Genomic DNA, 16,304 nt, shown 5'->3' on the forward strand with positions numbered 1-16,304 from the left:
ATTCACTTAAGAAAATCTTTATAGCAAGATTTATTATGGTTTTCCTTAAACCACTAGGATAAGACTGTATTAGTAAGGATAGAAATTATCCTATCTTAAATTAATAACAGAGTTACACTACTTGTAACAATTATTCATCAGGTAATCATTATTTTGACAAAAATTGAGTAATTATGATGATGATGTTTAGAAAAATAAATATATTAAAATATACTGCAAATGCTTATAATTTTAATGTTATTTATATACTAGAGGCCTGATGCATGAAATTCATGTAAGAGTAGGCCTTCCTTCCCCCGGCTGAGGCACCAGCTTCCCTCTGGCACCCAGGACCTGGGCTTCCCTCACAGCCCCAGCTTTGTCCAGAAGGACGTCTGGTCTAATTAGCATATTATACTTTTATTATTATAGATTCCTTACATTATGGCTTTACAATTAAGTTATGGAAAACAAAATTATCTACACTAATAAAAGACAAAGATGCTAATTGACTGTACCTTTGCTATGCCCTAAGCCACGTCCACCAGCCAATCAGAGTGACTATATGCAAATTAACCCAACCAAGATGGCGGCCGGCAGCCACAGAGCTGGAGCAAGGAGGAGGCTTGGTTGCCCGGGCGATGGAGGAAGCCAAGCTCCCCGCCAGCCCTGAGCTGGCTGAGGCCTCCGTTCATGGCAACAAAGTTTCAATTATAGAAGTTAAATAAATCCCAGATACCTGCTTCCAGCCAGCCTCCACTGGGAGCTTGGGTGGCTGGGGGTGGTGGCCAGCCTGCAAACAGTCATCAACCCCTCACCCAGGCTGGCCACACCCCCATGGGTGAGGGTCCCCGCTTGGGGGCTTAGCCAGCCTGAAAACGGCCCTCAGCCCCTTACCCAGGATGGCCAGGCACCCCAGCAGGACCCCCCACCCTGAAAGGGCTGTGGCCAGCCTGCAAACAGCCATCAGCCCATCACCCAGGCTGGCCAGGCACTCGTATATAATAAAAGGGTAATATGCAAATTGACCCTAACAGCAGAAAGACTGGGAATGACTGGTCACTATGACACACACTGACCACCAGGAGGCAGACGCTCAATGCAGGAGCTGCCCCCTGGTGTTCAGTGCGCTCCCACATGGGGGAGCTCTGCTCAGCCACAAGCCAGGCAGATGGCTGCCAGTACAGCGGTGGTGGTGGGAGCCTTTCCCACCTCCTCAGCAGCACTAAGGATGTCCGACTGCAGCTTAGGCCTGCTCCCTGCTGGCAAGTGGACATCCCCCGAGGGCTCCTGGGCTGCCAGAGGGATGTCTGACTGCCAGCTTAGGCCCGATCCCCCAGGGAGCGGGCCTAAGCCAGCAGGTGGTCATCCCCTGAGGGGTCCCAGACTGCGAGAGGTCACAGGCCTGGCTGAGGGACCCCCCCCACCCCCCGCCGAGTGCACAAATTTTTGTGCACCAGGCCTCTAGTATAGCTATAAAATCTGAAATGTTTTTCAAAAGTTAATTACTCCAAATACTATATAGAGAAAAACAGGCTTCTCAAGCAGTGCATTTATTATCAATTTGTATTGAAATTAAATTGGGGGGAAATTGATATGCATTGAACACACTTCAGTAGTTTCTGGCATATCAAATGGATTTTTAATATTGGTTTAGAGTGTAACACAGTTTAGACAATGTTACTCAATGATGGCCATGATTGTTAATGTTTTATATTAGCTGAAAGCTGTAAAATCGTCCAATGACTCTGTTAGCATTAGAATAATAATTTACCAAGACAATTACCACATACTGGAACTTTTGCAACCCTAATTTAGTATTATTAATAATGGATAAAATTGCACTTTTCTCAGGTTGCAATGGGCAGCCGGGAATTATTTCAATGAATATTTCACCACATTATTTTAATCTTTGTTCCACCAAATCCAAGTGAGCAGTATTTTATAGTTCTTAATTCAGTCTACTGTGAAACCAAGGTCATTAAATTGCACACTTTTTGTAGCGAGGTCTATCCTGTGATTTACAAGCCTTGTTAAAAATATTGTAAAAGAATGCAAACTGACATTAATACTTGTAATTTGATGCTACATTTATTACTAAACTCCACATGATTAATGTTTTTTTAGGAGAAGGAAGAACATTAAAAAGAAAGCAGAGCTGAGTATTGTAATGCTTAAATCAGAGAATGTTACTATTTTAAGTTTTGTTCATTTATAAACATATGTATACAAACACAATTATAAATATCTCAAAATTTTCTTAATTTTCTAGTGAGATCAAAGAAATATTTAATTTTATAGAAAAAATGTTTGTCCAGTTATACATTATTAGTAATAGTATATTATTGTTTCTTTGTTTTCCCATTCTTAGCCAATTACATGATTTCTGGCGTTTGGATTACTGGGAAGATGATCTTCGTCGAAGGAGACGATTTGTTCGTAATGCATTTGGCTCCACTCATGCTGAAGCATTACTCAAGGCTGCAATAGAGTATGGTTAGTACCACTGTGACAACAATACATTTCTTGTTTGATAAGTCATTTTCTTCACAGGCATTACAAATTCTCATGTCATAAGTCAAAATTATGTTCTGCTTTATCCTTCAGCATCATGTAGGCTACACTGAATAAACCAAATATTTCCCCCTCTGGATGTATTTCAGTTCCTTCAACTTCTCAGAGATTAGAAGACTCTACATACTTAGTTATTACCCAACATTCTTCTCATACAGCCTAGAACAAGAATAGACTCAGCTTCTTTTTCAGTGTCTTTTGAACTTTGGTGACCAGGACCCAAGGTGATAATTTTTATACTGTTGGTAATCATATACTCAGACTTATATATATTTTACCTATATTTGTGTGTATGTTTGTTTATATATGTGTATATACACACATATGTATATTGTGTGAATACACATAAGTACATGAAATATGTATACACATGTATACTTTACACACGTACAAAGTTATATTTAAATGAAACAAATATCTTATTAATAATCTCATTACTAATCCTATTCTATTCTATTCTTTTTAGTAAAAATAAAATAAATCCTGCTACAAATATGCTCATTTAAGCCTCAATCTTCCAGTGGGTTGCAAATAAAGTTTGGGAAAGATTATCCCACATTGAAGATATTATCAACACATTACAGTAGAACTGTACCCTAAATTGTCCTTTATAGTATAATAAATAGTAAATATCAAAAAAAATTTAATTTAATAAAATTGCTGTTACTTTTGCCCTAGCTGGTGTGGCTCAGTTGGTTGGATCCTTGTCCCATGCACCTAAAGGTGGCAGGGTTGATTCCTGGTCAGGGCACATACCTGGGTTGTGGATTCTATGGGCAACTGATCAATGTTTCTCTGTCTCTTCCTCTATTTCTCTCTCTAAAATTAAAAAAAAAATGCTGCTACTTTTCATTGCTATTTACTAAGAAGTATTCATAGGAGTATTTTGTCTATTTACACATTTTTAAATGCTCTTAGTAAGTTAAGTTTGATTGATCATATCAGAATTTTTTAAACTATATACACTTGGGAAAAAACTTAATGAATACTGTCCATATATTTTTATTATTAACTACCTTTGTTCTTAAAATTACTCATGTTTTTATGTTAATGTTTATTCATTTGAGAGTAATAAATTAGCCATTTGTTTTAAAATTTACCTTACTTTAATAACAACATTCATGTTCTTGATGGACTGAGTGGAGAAAATATTTAATTCTGGTAAAAAGAAAATGTGCAAAGCTTTTAAAATTTGTTGCTCAAATTGTATGTGAATTGCTATAACTTAGTAAGGCTCAAAATATAAATAAATAAATATGTGAGGATTTCATATGAAACTATTATACCTATGGTAGTAACTTTATATAGTAAAAGGAACTACAGGAAACAATATACTAGGAAAAATTATAATTGACCTGTTCTATAGGGGATTTCTTCAATGAACTCAGAAGATCACTTAAGGATTTTAGCACCTAAGGACTTAGTACCAACTTAAAAATGAAGTATTATTTTTGTGCTCTATAGAAGAGATTCTTAGAATTAGATACTTAAAGTGCTTTATAATAGGAACTTAAAATCATTAAAACTTCACTTCATATAAACAAAAATTTAGAATTTTTGGCCAATTCACCTTGAATTCATGTCTTTTGAAATGAGAAATATCTGCAGACGATTTATGGTAAAGGTTACACTAGAAGTAATATTATTAGTGATACTGATTTGCCAAATCTTTAATTATATAGAATTCACAAAATATTCTACTACATTCAGTATTCTATGGGTTGCTTCAAAAAAGGGTCTGTTAGGGGAAAAAAGCCCGGCTGGAGTGTCTCAGTTGGTTCAGCATCCTCCTGTGTACCAAAAGGTTCCCAGTCAGGGCATGTACCTGGGTTGTGGGTTTGATCCCTAGTTGGGGAGCATAGGGAAGGCAAATGATCAATGCTTCTCTCTCTCTCTCCCTCTCTCTCTCTCTCTCTCTCTCTCTCTCTCTTCCTCCCTCTCTCCTCCCTCCCTCCTGGCTTCCCTTTCTCTCTCTCTAAGCATGTCCTTGGGTGACAATTTTTTAAAAAGGGGTCTGTTAGGGACTTTTATAGTAAGTATTCTGTCAGGGAAACATCTACACTAATAAAAGAGAAACATGCAAATTGGTGTCACTCCACTACGCTCACCAGCCAATCGGATGAGTATGCAAATTAACCCAACAAAGATGGCGGTTAATTTGCATACATAGGCACCCAGTGGCCTGGGTCCCAGGAACATCATCGGCACCCAGGTCACTCCGAGGCTGGCCCCGTGTGGGCCCTGAGCAGCCTAGGAAGGGCCTGAGCCAGGGGGCTCCTGGGCAGGGGTGGAGCCAGCCATTGGAGCTTTGGGGGGGGCGGAGCCAGTGATGGGGGGAGATGGGGGCCCCCTGCCCAGGCCTGACGCCTGGGCCAGAGGCGTCAGGCCTGGGCGGGGGGTGGAGACGGCGATTGGTGTGAACTACAGAGGAAACACCTTTTCTGACCGCTCATTGGCTAAGCTCCCTGTATGCCACTGGTAATATTCTTAGTAACTTGGGTAATAAGATCTAGGCTTTTTCACCACACTCCTGGAGAAAAAAAACGAAGGTCCGCTGCTGTAGGGCTAAGAAATGTCATATCCTGCCCTAGCCGGTTTGGCTCAGTGGATAATGCCTTGGCCTGCCGACTGCAGGGTCTGGGTTCAATTCTGACCAAAGGCATGTACCTAGGTTGCAGGCTCCTCCCTGGCCGGGGCCCAGGTCAGGGCTCATACAGGAGGCAACCAATCAAAGTGTTCTTCTCACTTCAATGTTTATCTCTGTCTCTCCCTCTCTCTCTTCCACACTCTCTAAAAATCAATGGAAACATATCCTCAGGTGAGGATAAAAAAAAAAATAAAGAACTGTCATATCCTATGAAAGAGACATCTTGACAATGCCTAAAGAAAGTTGTCATTTTTTCATGGTGAAGGGACTGGAATCCATGTTGATGAAAACACCTTGGTGGCTGTGGTGACTGGCAGTGGCTGCAGCAGCGGGATGATGGGGCTGGTGCCTTCCCCTGATTAGCCTGGTCGCCTCCCACAAAGGGAGGTCAGACTGTGGCTTAGGCCCGCTCCCCAAGGGGAGCAGGGAGCGGGCCTAAGCCGTCAGTAGGACATCCCCTGAGGGCTCACAGTATGTGAGAGGGGGCAGGCTGGGCTGAGGGACCCCCCCCCCCTCAGTGCATGAATTTCGTGCACTGGGCCCCTAGTTTATTATAAAAGTGGATACTTTGTGTGTTTTTTTGTAAAATATCTCTAGTATTAAACCAATGTAAAAGCCTATCAGAAACACATTTTAAAATATTTTACCTTAAAATCCTTTTTCAGACTTCTAGGCATATTTTAGTATCATAGTAACTATTGTTAATGAACCTAAATTTTAAAATAATACTTATTTTGAAATAGATAAAAAATGTAGGTGATACTAAACATACTCTGTATGTAGTATAATTGTATTTTAAAATGCATATTGGTTTATGAATTTTAAATGCTGCATCATCTGCATTATCAGAACCTATTATCCCTCTTGAGTGTTGGGTTCTTTGATAAATGTAAAGAGGAGTAAATTATTATTTTACTCATATTTAAAACAAAGACCACATGCATGCTATAAAATATTCAAGAAATCTACATTGTACTTAAGCCAGAATTACTCTGTGGTCATCCTCAGGTTTAAGGTTGTCTAGTGGAAGACTAAAGAGAACTTATACTCCCAAAACCAATTCTAGAGCACGACTCTTCAATCTTCAGCATGGTTCACATCTACAGACTTTTGAAAGTGAATAGAAAGTAGAGAGCCAAATATGGAGAAAGTGACTGGAAAATATTCCCTGAAGTGATCTATACATATAAACAGAAGAAAGAATTACAAACCACCAAGAGGAAAATGTATTGTACATTTTTTCAAACTCTGCCTTCTAACCTGTGTACAAAATATTTCTGCAAAAGAAATAGGAAATATCAGTAATTACTACAAAGTACTTCATCTAATAAAAATAGATGTTGAACCCTGGCAGGTGTGGCTCAGGAATTGAGCAACTTCCATGCACCCAGAAAAAGGTCACTGGTTTCATTCCTGGTCAGGGAACATGCCCAGTAGGGAGTATGTAGGAGGCAGCCAATTGATGTTGCTCTCTGTCTCCCTCTTCCTTTTTCTCTCTCTCTAAAATTAATAAAAACACATTTTTAAAAACATAGATGTTGAAAAACTTATTTGAAGACTTTTTCTATATTTTAAAGAAAGCTTTTATATTCACATATTTTAAGAACATTCATATAAAAGTAAAGAAACTCAGCCCTTCATCTGGCCCCTCTGCCTGCCATTAAACATGTAAATGTGTTTAAATATCTTTTTTTAAAATTTGTGTTTAAGTATCTTAAAGTCTGGTGGTGTGTTAGACTAACATCCAAATGATTGAATATTTCAGTTTGTGTAGACATAGGTAAAGGGTATAATTATAGCACAAACCTACAAATTTTGGAAAAGCTTCAAGAACAAATTGAAATACAATTTATTTCTTCCTCTGTATTAAATAATTACAGTATCTTAGTTTTCCTATAAATCCTATCTTGAAAATAGAAACTCAGCTGTAACCTTTGGTCAAAATATTTTTATATTAATCTATATTGTGGCAAAAATGTTTTAGAAACCAAAGAATATTTTATGAAGAAACTTTCAGTAGGCTACAAGTATTTGAAATACTGATCAAAGTTTTCAGAATTTTAAAATTGTACAAGCTAAGGGAATAACCTTAATTACTTAAGTAGGGATTATTTACATGGTCATCAAAGCAATCCCTGGTATTTGAACACTGGTCAGGTCTATCTGTTCCTGTAGTACACTATGTTTTAAGAATGTGAGCTTATCCTATATAATAAAAGCCTAATATGCTAAGTGTTTGGTCGTCCGTTCAACCAATCAAAGCGTAATATGCTAATGATAGGCTGAGGCCACTCAACCGCTTGCTATGATGTGCACTGACCACCAGGAGGCACACAGTCAATCGGTAGGTTAGCTTGCTGCTGTGGTCCAGCTAATCAGGACTGAGCGAGATGGGCGGACACACCCTGGAGCCCTCCTGCTGTCCCTCCCCGGGTGGCCAACCTCCCACATTCCTCCTTGGCCCTGATCGTGCACTGGTGGGGTCCCTCGGCCTGGCCTGCACCCTCTCGCAATCCAGGACCCCTCAGAGGATGTCAGAGAGCCGGTTTCAGCCCAATCCCGCAGGCCAGGTCGAGGGACGCCACTGGTGCATGAATTGATGCACTGGGCCTCTAGTAGTAATATAATGTAACTGAGACTGAATTAGCAGACTTAATGTTTTATTAAAAATATTTTAATTATTTGATTTCTTACAATCAGTCAAATATTTTATTTTATTTTTATTTTTTTTCCCTTTATTGAATCAGTCAAATATTTTAGATTAAATTATAGTTGGACTCTCATGTGATGGATGATGTAATTAGCCATAATTTGGATTTCTTAACATTCTCTTCAGGCAATTTATTTTGAGCCACAAAACAAATAGTTAAATTTCTTTTAAATGAGCAAATAATCACAATTGGATATATTTTCAAGGAAACATAAGGACAGTACTTTTATTTCATATTTACTTTGTAAAGCTTTTCTTTTGATTTCATTATTAGAACTTTTGGTTGACCTTTTTCAGTTGGAAAACATCCGTAACACTGATGGAGTTTTTCATGCTTCTTAGTAATACTAATGAGTTGAATAATTGATGAGGTTGTCATGTGCAAGAGATTTGGAGTGATTTGATATACTTTCAGTCTCTGGTGTTGAAATGAGATTAATAAAAATCTAGAGGCGTGTAATTTTTTTCCTGGTGTTTAATGTCCTAGTGTTATATGTATTGACTGTGTTTTTTAGGTGTTTTCTAATAGCAAAATCTCATACAAGTGCAAATTTAATTGATTACCAAGAATTTATCAGACCACAACAATGGATGAATATAAGGAAAATATTTCAAAACTCATAAATTCATCTTCTGACCTACAAGGTGTTTTTTTTCTTCAGGAAAGATTAGCTAGCAAGGAAATGATTGAAAAAGGAGGGTTTTGTATATTACATATTTGTATGTTTAAACAAAACCTGTACTAGTTAACTTTTAGTGCACTTCTGATGCTTACTGATTATGCTGTCAAAGAAAAGTACAAAATCTTAGTAAGTTTGCTCATCTTTGTTGATTGTCAATGATCATTTCAGATTCTTTCCCTTCCATAAAATTATAGTAGAACAATGTTTCATCAAAGCCTAAGATGACAAGCTCCCCATGGCTGTGATCAAAGACAACATCTTAAATAGGTCTGATCAATGATCACAAAAGAGGACAGATTGCTTCAGCCAGAGGAAAAAATAACATGGAGCAAAGATGACAAAGTTAATCAGTTATTTCTTTGGCAATAAATAATAAGATATGCTGAGAACTGCAAATGAGAACATCCTTAGGTTCCTCAGAGATGCGCCTGCTCAACACCTGATTTATTTAAGCTTGTGAAGCCACCAAGATTTAACCTTGATGAATAAAAAGCAGCTCTGTAATGAATCTGGAATTAAATTAGTTTTGATGGTATATGTATGACTACTGTAATTTGTTACTTGCAGTCATCAAGAAATAAGAAAAGCACTCAGAATAAAAAAAATACTAATGCAATAATCCAGTTGTTGAAAAAGAAGCATTAAATTATCTGACTTCATATTTTTTTCTGATTTAGTTTTTAAAGAGTTTACAGTTCTATCTGAGAAAAGTGATTTTATTTTTTAACCCAATAACCTATTGTTTGTATTATGTAGAGACCCTAGCAAATGTCTTATTATTGGTCATTGATAAGTCCATTTTAGTTGGTGCATTATTAATTGACTCTCCATATCTATAATGAATAGATCATCTGATTATGGTTTAAATGATTTTTTGAAATGTTAATGGTGTAAATTTTGAAATGTTAATGGTGTAAATTTTTTAAAAGAGAGGGAGAGAAAGACAAGACAGCTTTTTTTGGTGCCAGTGTCACATATTTCATTTCATTACAGATGTCCCTCTTTTTTCCCCCCATGGTGCCCCTTTACCTGGTCCTCACCTTGCTCCTTCACCACCCTATTGTCTGTGTCTTTAGGTAAGATATTTGGTTAATCTCTTCCCTCCCTCTGCCCTTCCCTCTGAGATTCCTCAGTCTATTCCATGCTTCCATGCCTCTGATTCTATTTTATTCACCAGTTTATTTGTTCATTATATTTCTTGTTCATTTATTTTTATTTTAGATTTGATTGATAGACATGTATTTGTTGCCATTTTATTATTCATACTTTTTATCTCTTCTTTTCCTCCTCCTCCTCCTCCTTCTCCTTCTTCTTTTTCTTTCTTCTTCCACTTTTTAAAGAATACTCTTCAACATTTTGTGTAATGCTGGTTTATGGTGATGAACTCCTTTAACTTTTGCTTGTCTGTGAAGCTCTTTATCTGAACTTCAATTCTAAATGATAGTTTTTCTGGATAGAGTAATTTTGGTTGTAGGTCCTTACTTTTCATCACTTTGAATATTTCTTGCCACTCCCTTCTGGCCTACAAAGTCTCTGTTGAGAAATCAGCTAACAATCAAATGGGCACTCCCTGGTAGGTAACTAACTGATTTTTTCTTGCTGCTTTTAAGATTCTCTCTTTGTGTTTAATCTTTGGCATTTTAATTATGATGTGCCTGGTGTGGACCAATTTGGGTTCCCCTTTGTTTTGGGACTCTCTGCGCTTCCTATACTTGTGTATCTATTTCTTTCAGCAGGTAGGGGAAGTTTTCTGTCATTATTTCTTCAAATAGGTTTTCAATATCTTGCTCTCTCTCTTCTCTTTCTGGCACCCCCATAATTCAAATGTTGGTACACTTGAAGTTGTTACACTATCTTCATATTTTTGGATTCTTTTTTCTTTTTGCTCTTCTGATTGGCTGTTTTTTGCTTCCTCATATTACAAATCCTTGATTTGATTTTCAGAATCCTCTACTCTACTATTGAATCCTTATAAATTATTCTTTATTTCAGTTAGTGTATGCTTAATTTCTGACTGGTCCTTTTTCATGTCTTTGACATTCTCACTAAGATCCTTGAAAGTCGCATGAAAATCCTTGAGTAACCCTATAACCATGGTTTTGAACTCTGTATCCAGTAGTTTGCTTGCTTCCATTTCTTTCATTTGTGACATGCTTCTTTGACTCCACATTTTGGCTGCTTCCTTGTGTTTGTTTCTATGTATTACATAGAGCTGCTATGTCTCCTGGAATTGGTAGAGTGGCCTTGTGTAGTAGGTGTCCTGTAGGGCCCAGTGGCTTAGTCTCCCCAGTCACCTGAAATGGGCACTCTAGATGTGCCCTTGTGTGGGCTGTGTGCACAGTCTTGTAGTTGAGCCTTGATTGCTGTTGGTGTCACTGGGAGGAATTGACCTCCAGGCCAATTGCCTGTGAGGACCAGCTGGTACTGCAGTGGCAGAGCTGCTGTGCAGGAGACACCCCTATGGAGCACCACTTGCTTCAGTAGGGCTTTGGTGTCTCTTGTGGATGTGTAGAGTTGTAGTCTGCTATGTTTTGAAGCTGTCCACTGGTGTACTGGCTCTAGGGCCTCCAGGGAGGTGCAAAGTCAGCCACTGCCTAGGGCTACCCAGCAGAAGTTATAGAGGGATCTGCAGACTGCTATTTGTTATTTGTATTGGTCTTTGAGGTGCCCAGGTTAGGTCCAGCTGTGAAACAAGGCAGGCTGGTGCTAGTGCCAGGTCTTGGGCTTTTTTTTGTTTTGTTTTCTTTTGTTTTAAACCTCACTTGAGGATATTTTTTTCCATTGAAAGAGAACAGAAAAGACAGAGCGAAATATTGATGTGAGAGAAACACATCAATTGGTTGCCTCCTGCACGAGCCCCAACCAGGGCCCAGGCAGGGGAAGAGCCTGCAACTGAGGTATGTGTCCTTGACCAGAATTTAACCTGGGACCCTTCAGTCCACAGGCCAACACTCTATCCCTATGCTCTGTCCACTGAGCCGAACTGGCTAAAGTCAAGTCTTGGGCCTTTTATTGATAGGTTTGGGGTATGCTGTCACCAGCTGCAGCTTGCCTGAGAGATTTTAGCAAAGTCTGGAGCCTGAGCCAGAACAGTCCATTCATATGGAAAAGCTGCTGCAAACAGCTTGGTTGGGACTGCAAATTGGATGGGCCGGGGACTCAGGAAATCCCCAAGGTGGAGCAAGCATATCTGATGGAGACTCAGATATGTCTGCCAGTCAGCCCTGCAAAAGAGGAGTTTTCATCAGGGGAATAATTATCCCTGCGAGCACCTCTGTCTGGAAGAAAGCTGCCCCTGAGTTCCTGCCCAGATGCCAGACAACCCAGCTCCTCTTCCTATGTGTCTGGGTCCCCCAAAGCTGCCCGTTGCTGGTAGTCTGAGTAAGTTCATGTGTGGGCCCTTTAAATGGTACACCTGGGTCTACAGCAGCCTCCATGTCATACTACCACAATCCCCGCTGGTTTTTACAGCCTGTAGTTGAGGGGACTTCTCTTCCCAGCTCTGGAATCCTGGGCTGGGGGTCTGGTGTGGGACTGGGATCCCTAGCTTCTCATGAGTAGCCTCTCCAGAGATGATCTCCCTCCCAGTTAAAAAAACAGCACACATGGGTGTCGGAGCAGCCCATCTTGCACCTCTGCATCTCCTGGTAGTCTCAATGTGCTTTCTTCTTTACTTCTTTAGTTGTAGAACTTCCACTCATCCAGCTTTCAGGTGGTTCTGAATGATGGTTGTTCTGTATTTAAGTTGTAATTTTGATGTGGTTGTGGGAGGTGGAGAGTACAGGCTCACATATTTTAATACCATGGCCTTCATCCTGTGGTTGTTATAATCTCTTAAAATAACCAAAACAGATTATATAATACTGTTACAAAAATGCTTATAAAATACCTTTCACAGATTTTGTGTAGCATTTTTATATCAAAAGGTTTAACAGCTCTTCTGTTTTTATGTTGAAGCTTCAGATTGCAGGGCTTTAAACAGATTTAGAGGAATTAAGTGATTTTATTCATTTAAAAGCATTTATTTCCACTAATAGTGCACAAGGTTCCCTTTTCTCCACATCCTGGCCAGTACTTGTTTGTTGTTTTATTGATAGTAGCCATTCTGTCATGTGTGAGGTGATACCTCATTGTGGTTTTAATTCGCATCTCTCTGATAATTAGTTACATTCAGCATCTTTTCCTATGTCTGTTGACTATCTGAATGTCCTCTTTGGAGAAGTGTCTGAGGGATGGGTGGGTGTCTAAAAGACTGGATGAAAGAAGGTGATGAGATTAGTTGAAAAATATATACAGAATGCATAGACACAGACACCATTGTGGTGATAGCTAGAGCGAAAGGGTGTTGGTTAGGTGGAGGTGGGCAAAAGGGATGAAAATGGGATGGAAAGAAACTTTGCTTGGGACAATGAGCACACAGTGTAGTGTGTAGATGATGTTTAACGAGTTGTACACTTGAAACTTGTATGGTTTTGTGAATCAAAGTAACCCCAATAAATTCAATAAAAATAATGAAAATAGAAATGAATAAATAAAAGCATTTATTGATTATTTGTTACACGCCTTTCATGTGCTAGATGCTGGACTCAGAGACTAAGAAACAGTTTCTACCTTTCAATAGCACATAGTTTAGTGTAATGCTTCCCAGTGTGGGTGGAAGTCAGGGTGTGGTACTGACATCTAATGGTTATAGACCATGAATGCACAGGACAGCTCCCCCAGAACAAACACAACAACAAAACTCCAACCCCAAATCCCAGTAGTAGTAAGGTTAAAAACTCCTGGTGTAGTGGAAAGAAAGAAACGGTTATGTTAGAGGAAGGTAGTAGTTCATAAAAGAGCATTGGGAAGATAGTGACTAACTCTTAGTCTAGTGAGTAGGTCAGAATCAACTTCAAAGAAGTCATTACTTACGAAGTATCTTGAGAGAATATTAGGAATTTACGAGGTGAGCAGGGAAGGGCAGGGGTAATAACAGTAATTACCAAGACATAGAGGTATAAAAAGGCCTAATTTACTACTTTAAATAGCCTCAATATTTTGCAATTGGCAACAGGTTACTTTGTAAAGATTTCAGAATACGTTTTAACTTTAGATGTTTCATATTCTTGTACAAAAGAAGCCCAATAAGAACAGGAATTATACAGAGTGGGGCAAAAGTAGGTTGACAGTTGTTTGTCTGGAAAATAATACAATAATTAAGAAATAAGAATACAAGAATAAACTTTGTTTCATGGACTCACAACTATAAACCTACTTTTGCCCAACCCTGTATTTTCTATCTATTCCACTTAGAGCATCCACATTAATATAATTTTATGCAATTTAGTTGCTATTTTTTAATTGATAAGTGATTGATATAAGGTTTATACACAGTATTTAACCCACAGTCATTCATCATTTTCAGTAGCAGCATTGAAGGATATGATTTCTATGGAATAGGTTTATTGAGTATGGTATTTTCAAATTCTGAAGTATAATTCTGTCTGTACTTTATTCCACTTAGAGCATCAAAAGCTGTTAAAGATAAGGAACTGATAAAATTATATTAATGGATTTATTGCTGAGTGGCATGGAATTATAATCATGCTTATATTTTTAGACTAATTTTTTATAATGTATACACACCATTGCATTTATAAATAATTATTAAACAACATGATAAATATATTATCAAGATGTATTAAAAATGTTGTGTGAGCTCAGTGAAAGGGGCTGTTTAACTGAAGAAATAAATTCTAGCTAGACTTGAAAAGATGAACGGAGATCATCTCAAGCTGATAACTGGGAGGGTGGAAATGTGGAGAAAGGGACTGCACAAGCTAACATAAGATGTAGAGGGATTGGAAAATGGTGCTGTGTGATGAAACAGAGGACAATGTGGGGAGATTGTATGAAGATAAAACTAAGAAGGCTGTTTGGAGTCATATTGTGAAGGTATTTATAAAGTAGAGCCATTAGAGGATTTTTATGTGGGAGGATGATAAACCATAGAAATTAAGTAATATGCTAGTTAATAAAATGGCAGATCCAGCAAAAATTCAATTTAAATATCATTCTCATGCAGTGTATTACTGTAGATAACTTGGAATTTTTTTTAACTGCAAAAGCATTATTGAACATTTCCTGACTACATTTACCTGTTACATTTTGACCTACTCCAATAGCCTATTATCTATAAAGGTATATCAATACAATTATCTTAGAGTCATTTATAGGGTGTGCATTCTGTGTCATTTAGAAAAACACATTTTTATTTTTTAAATTTTATTTTGTTGTTTAAAGTATTACAAATAGTAGTACATATGTCTCCTTTTTTTCCCCAAATGCCCTAGCCAGTTTGTCTCAGTGGATAGAGCATCAACCTGCAGACAGAAAGGTCCTGGGTTCCATTCTGGCCAAGGGCACATGCCCAGGTTGCGGGCTTGATCCCCAGTGGGGGACATGCAGAGGCAGCCAATCAATGATTCTCATCACTGATGTTTCTATCTCTATCTTCTCCCTCTCCCTTCCTCTCTGAAGTCAATAAAAATATATTAAAACAAAACACATTTTTAAATGTTTTTGGTGCTTTTAAAATGCTTTAAATAACCTATATCTTTGCTTTTCCATTTTTTTGTAAGTGGAGAAAATTTTTTGTTAATTACCTATTTTTTCCATGTCTCTGAGCAATTTACTTACCTATCCAAAACATCTCCTACCCCCATTTCCCAGGGTTTTAAAATAAATTTTCCATAATGAATTTTGCAACAGGTTTTTAAAAGAAAATTCAAGCATCATTCACCAGGTTAATGCCACCTATTGCTAGAGGATGTCTACTCCACCCGCTCAGCCCTCATTCAAGTTGTCCAGTTCATCTTTTCTTTCATTCCAAGAGTTGCCAAAACTTTCTTCCTTTCATTCTGCTATTCATCTGTCAGCTACCCCTCTTGACTCTTTGCAAGGTTTCTTTCCTTTGTTGTTGTTTCTCTATCTTTTTCCCCTTCTTTTCTCCCTTCCCTTCCTTCCCTGTCTCCCTTTCTTCCTGACAACAAACATGCTCATATTAGAAAATTTAAAAAAATCCAAAAAAATTTAAAAGGAGGAAAAGGGGATCACTGATAGGCAACCATGTAAATATAGCTGTCTTTATCATTCTTGATGTATTTATTTCATGCTAGTCTTTTTCTAAGTATATTGTAACATAAGAACCCAAACACTATGCTACGTGCTCAATCGCAAAAATGAATAATGCATCATCTCAGCTCTTTGAGGTTCTAAATTGAGCAAAGTTTTCTATATGTTTTAGCATTTTTCTAGAAGTTGTGTGCTGTGTGATTTTTAATATAATGAAATTCTACTTAAAATATTTAAAACCACATTAAGTAATATTCACTTTAAAAAATGTATAATCTATATTTACCATCATGTATATTCTTAAAATATGGTTTATCAAATTTCCTTTAAAAAGCACAGAATGCAGTTTTCTACTTTCACTCCATTAAGAAGATTATTAAGTTAGCATTTCATACTTATATAGTACTGCACTTAAATTGAATAATAGTTTCCTGCACCTTTTTAATTGCATTTTTCAGTTTAAAAATGCTGTTTATGAATATCTGCTTTGTTGGTCTTCTCTAAGAAATATTGCTTATGTATGAATATTTTGAATTAGGAATAAATGAAATTCCGTTTTTGCTGTCAGACCCAAATTATAAAAATGCATTGCATG

At 37.8% G+C, this 16,304-nt stretch overlaps 1 protein-coding gene across 1 annotated transcript in view; it reads left to right on the plus strand.

Moving 5' to 3' along the window:
* The window catches only part of NBEA (neurobeachin), a 928,080-nt gene that overhangs the window by 581,325 nt on the left and 330,451 nt on the right, over window positions 1-16,304 (plus strand). Inside the window, exon 38 of the mRNA XM_006083617.3 lies at window positions 2,351-2,475. Coding sequence (XP_006083679.1) covers window positions 2,351-2,475 — 125 coding nt within the window. The remainder of the gene's footprint in view (window positions 1-2,350; window positions 2,476-16,304) is intronic.

This window comes from Myotis lucifugus, unplaced genomic scaffold (assembly GCF_000147115.1).
Source record: "Myotis lucifugus unplaced genomic scaffold, Myoluc2.0 scaffold_7, whole genome shotgun sequence".
In the NCBI taxonomy this organism is placed as follows: domain Eukaryota; kingdom Metazoa; phylum Chordata; class Mammalia; order Chiroptera; family Vespertilionidae; genus Myotis; species Myotis lucifugus.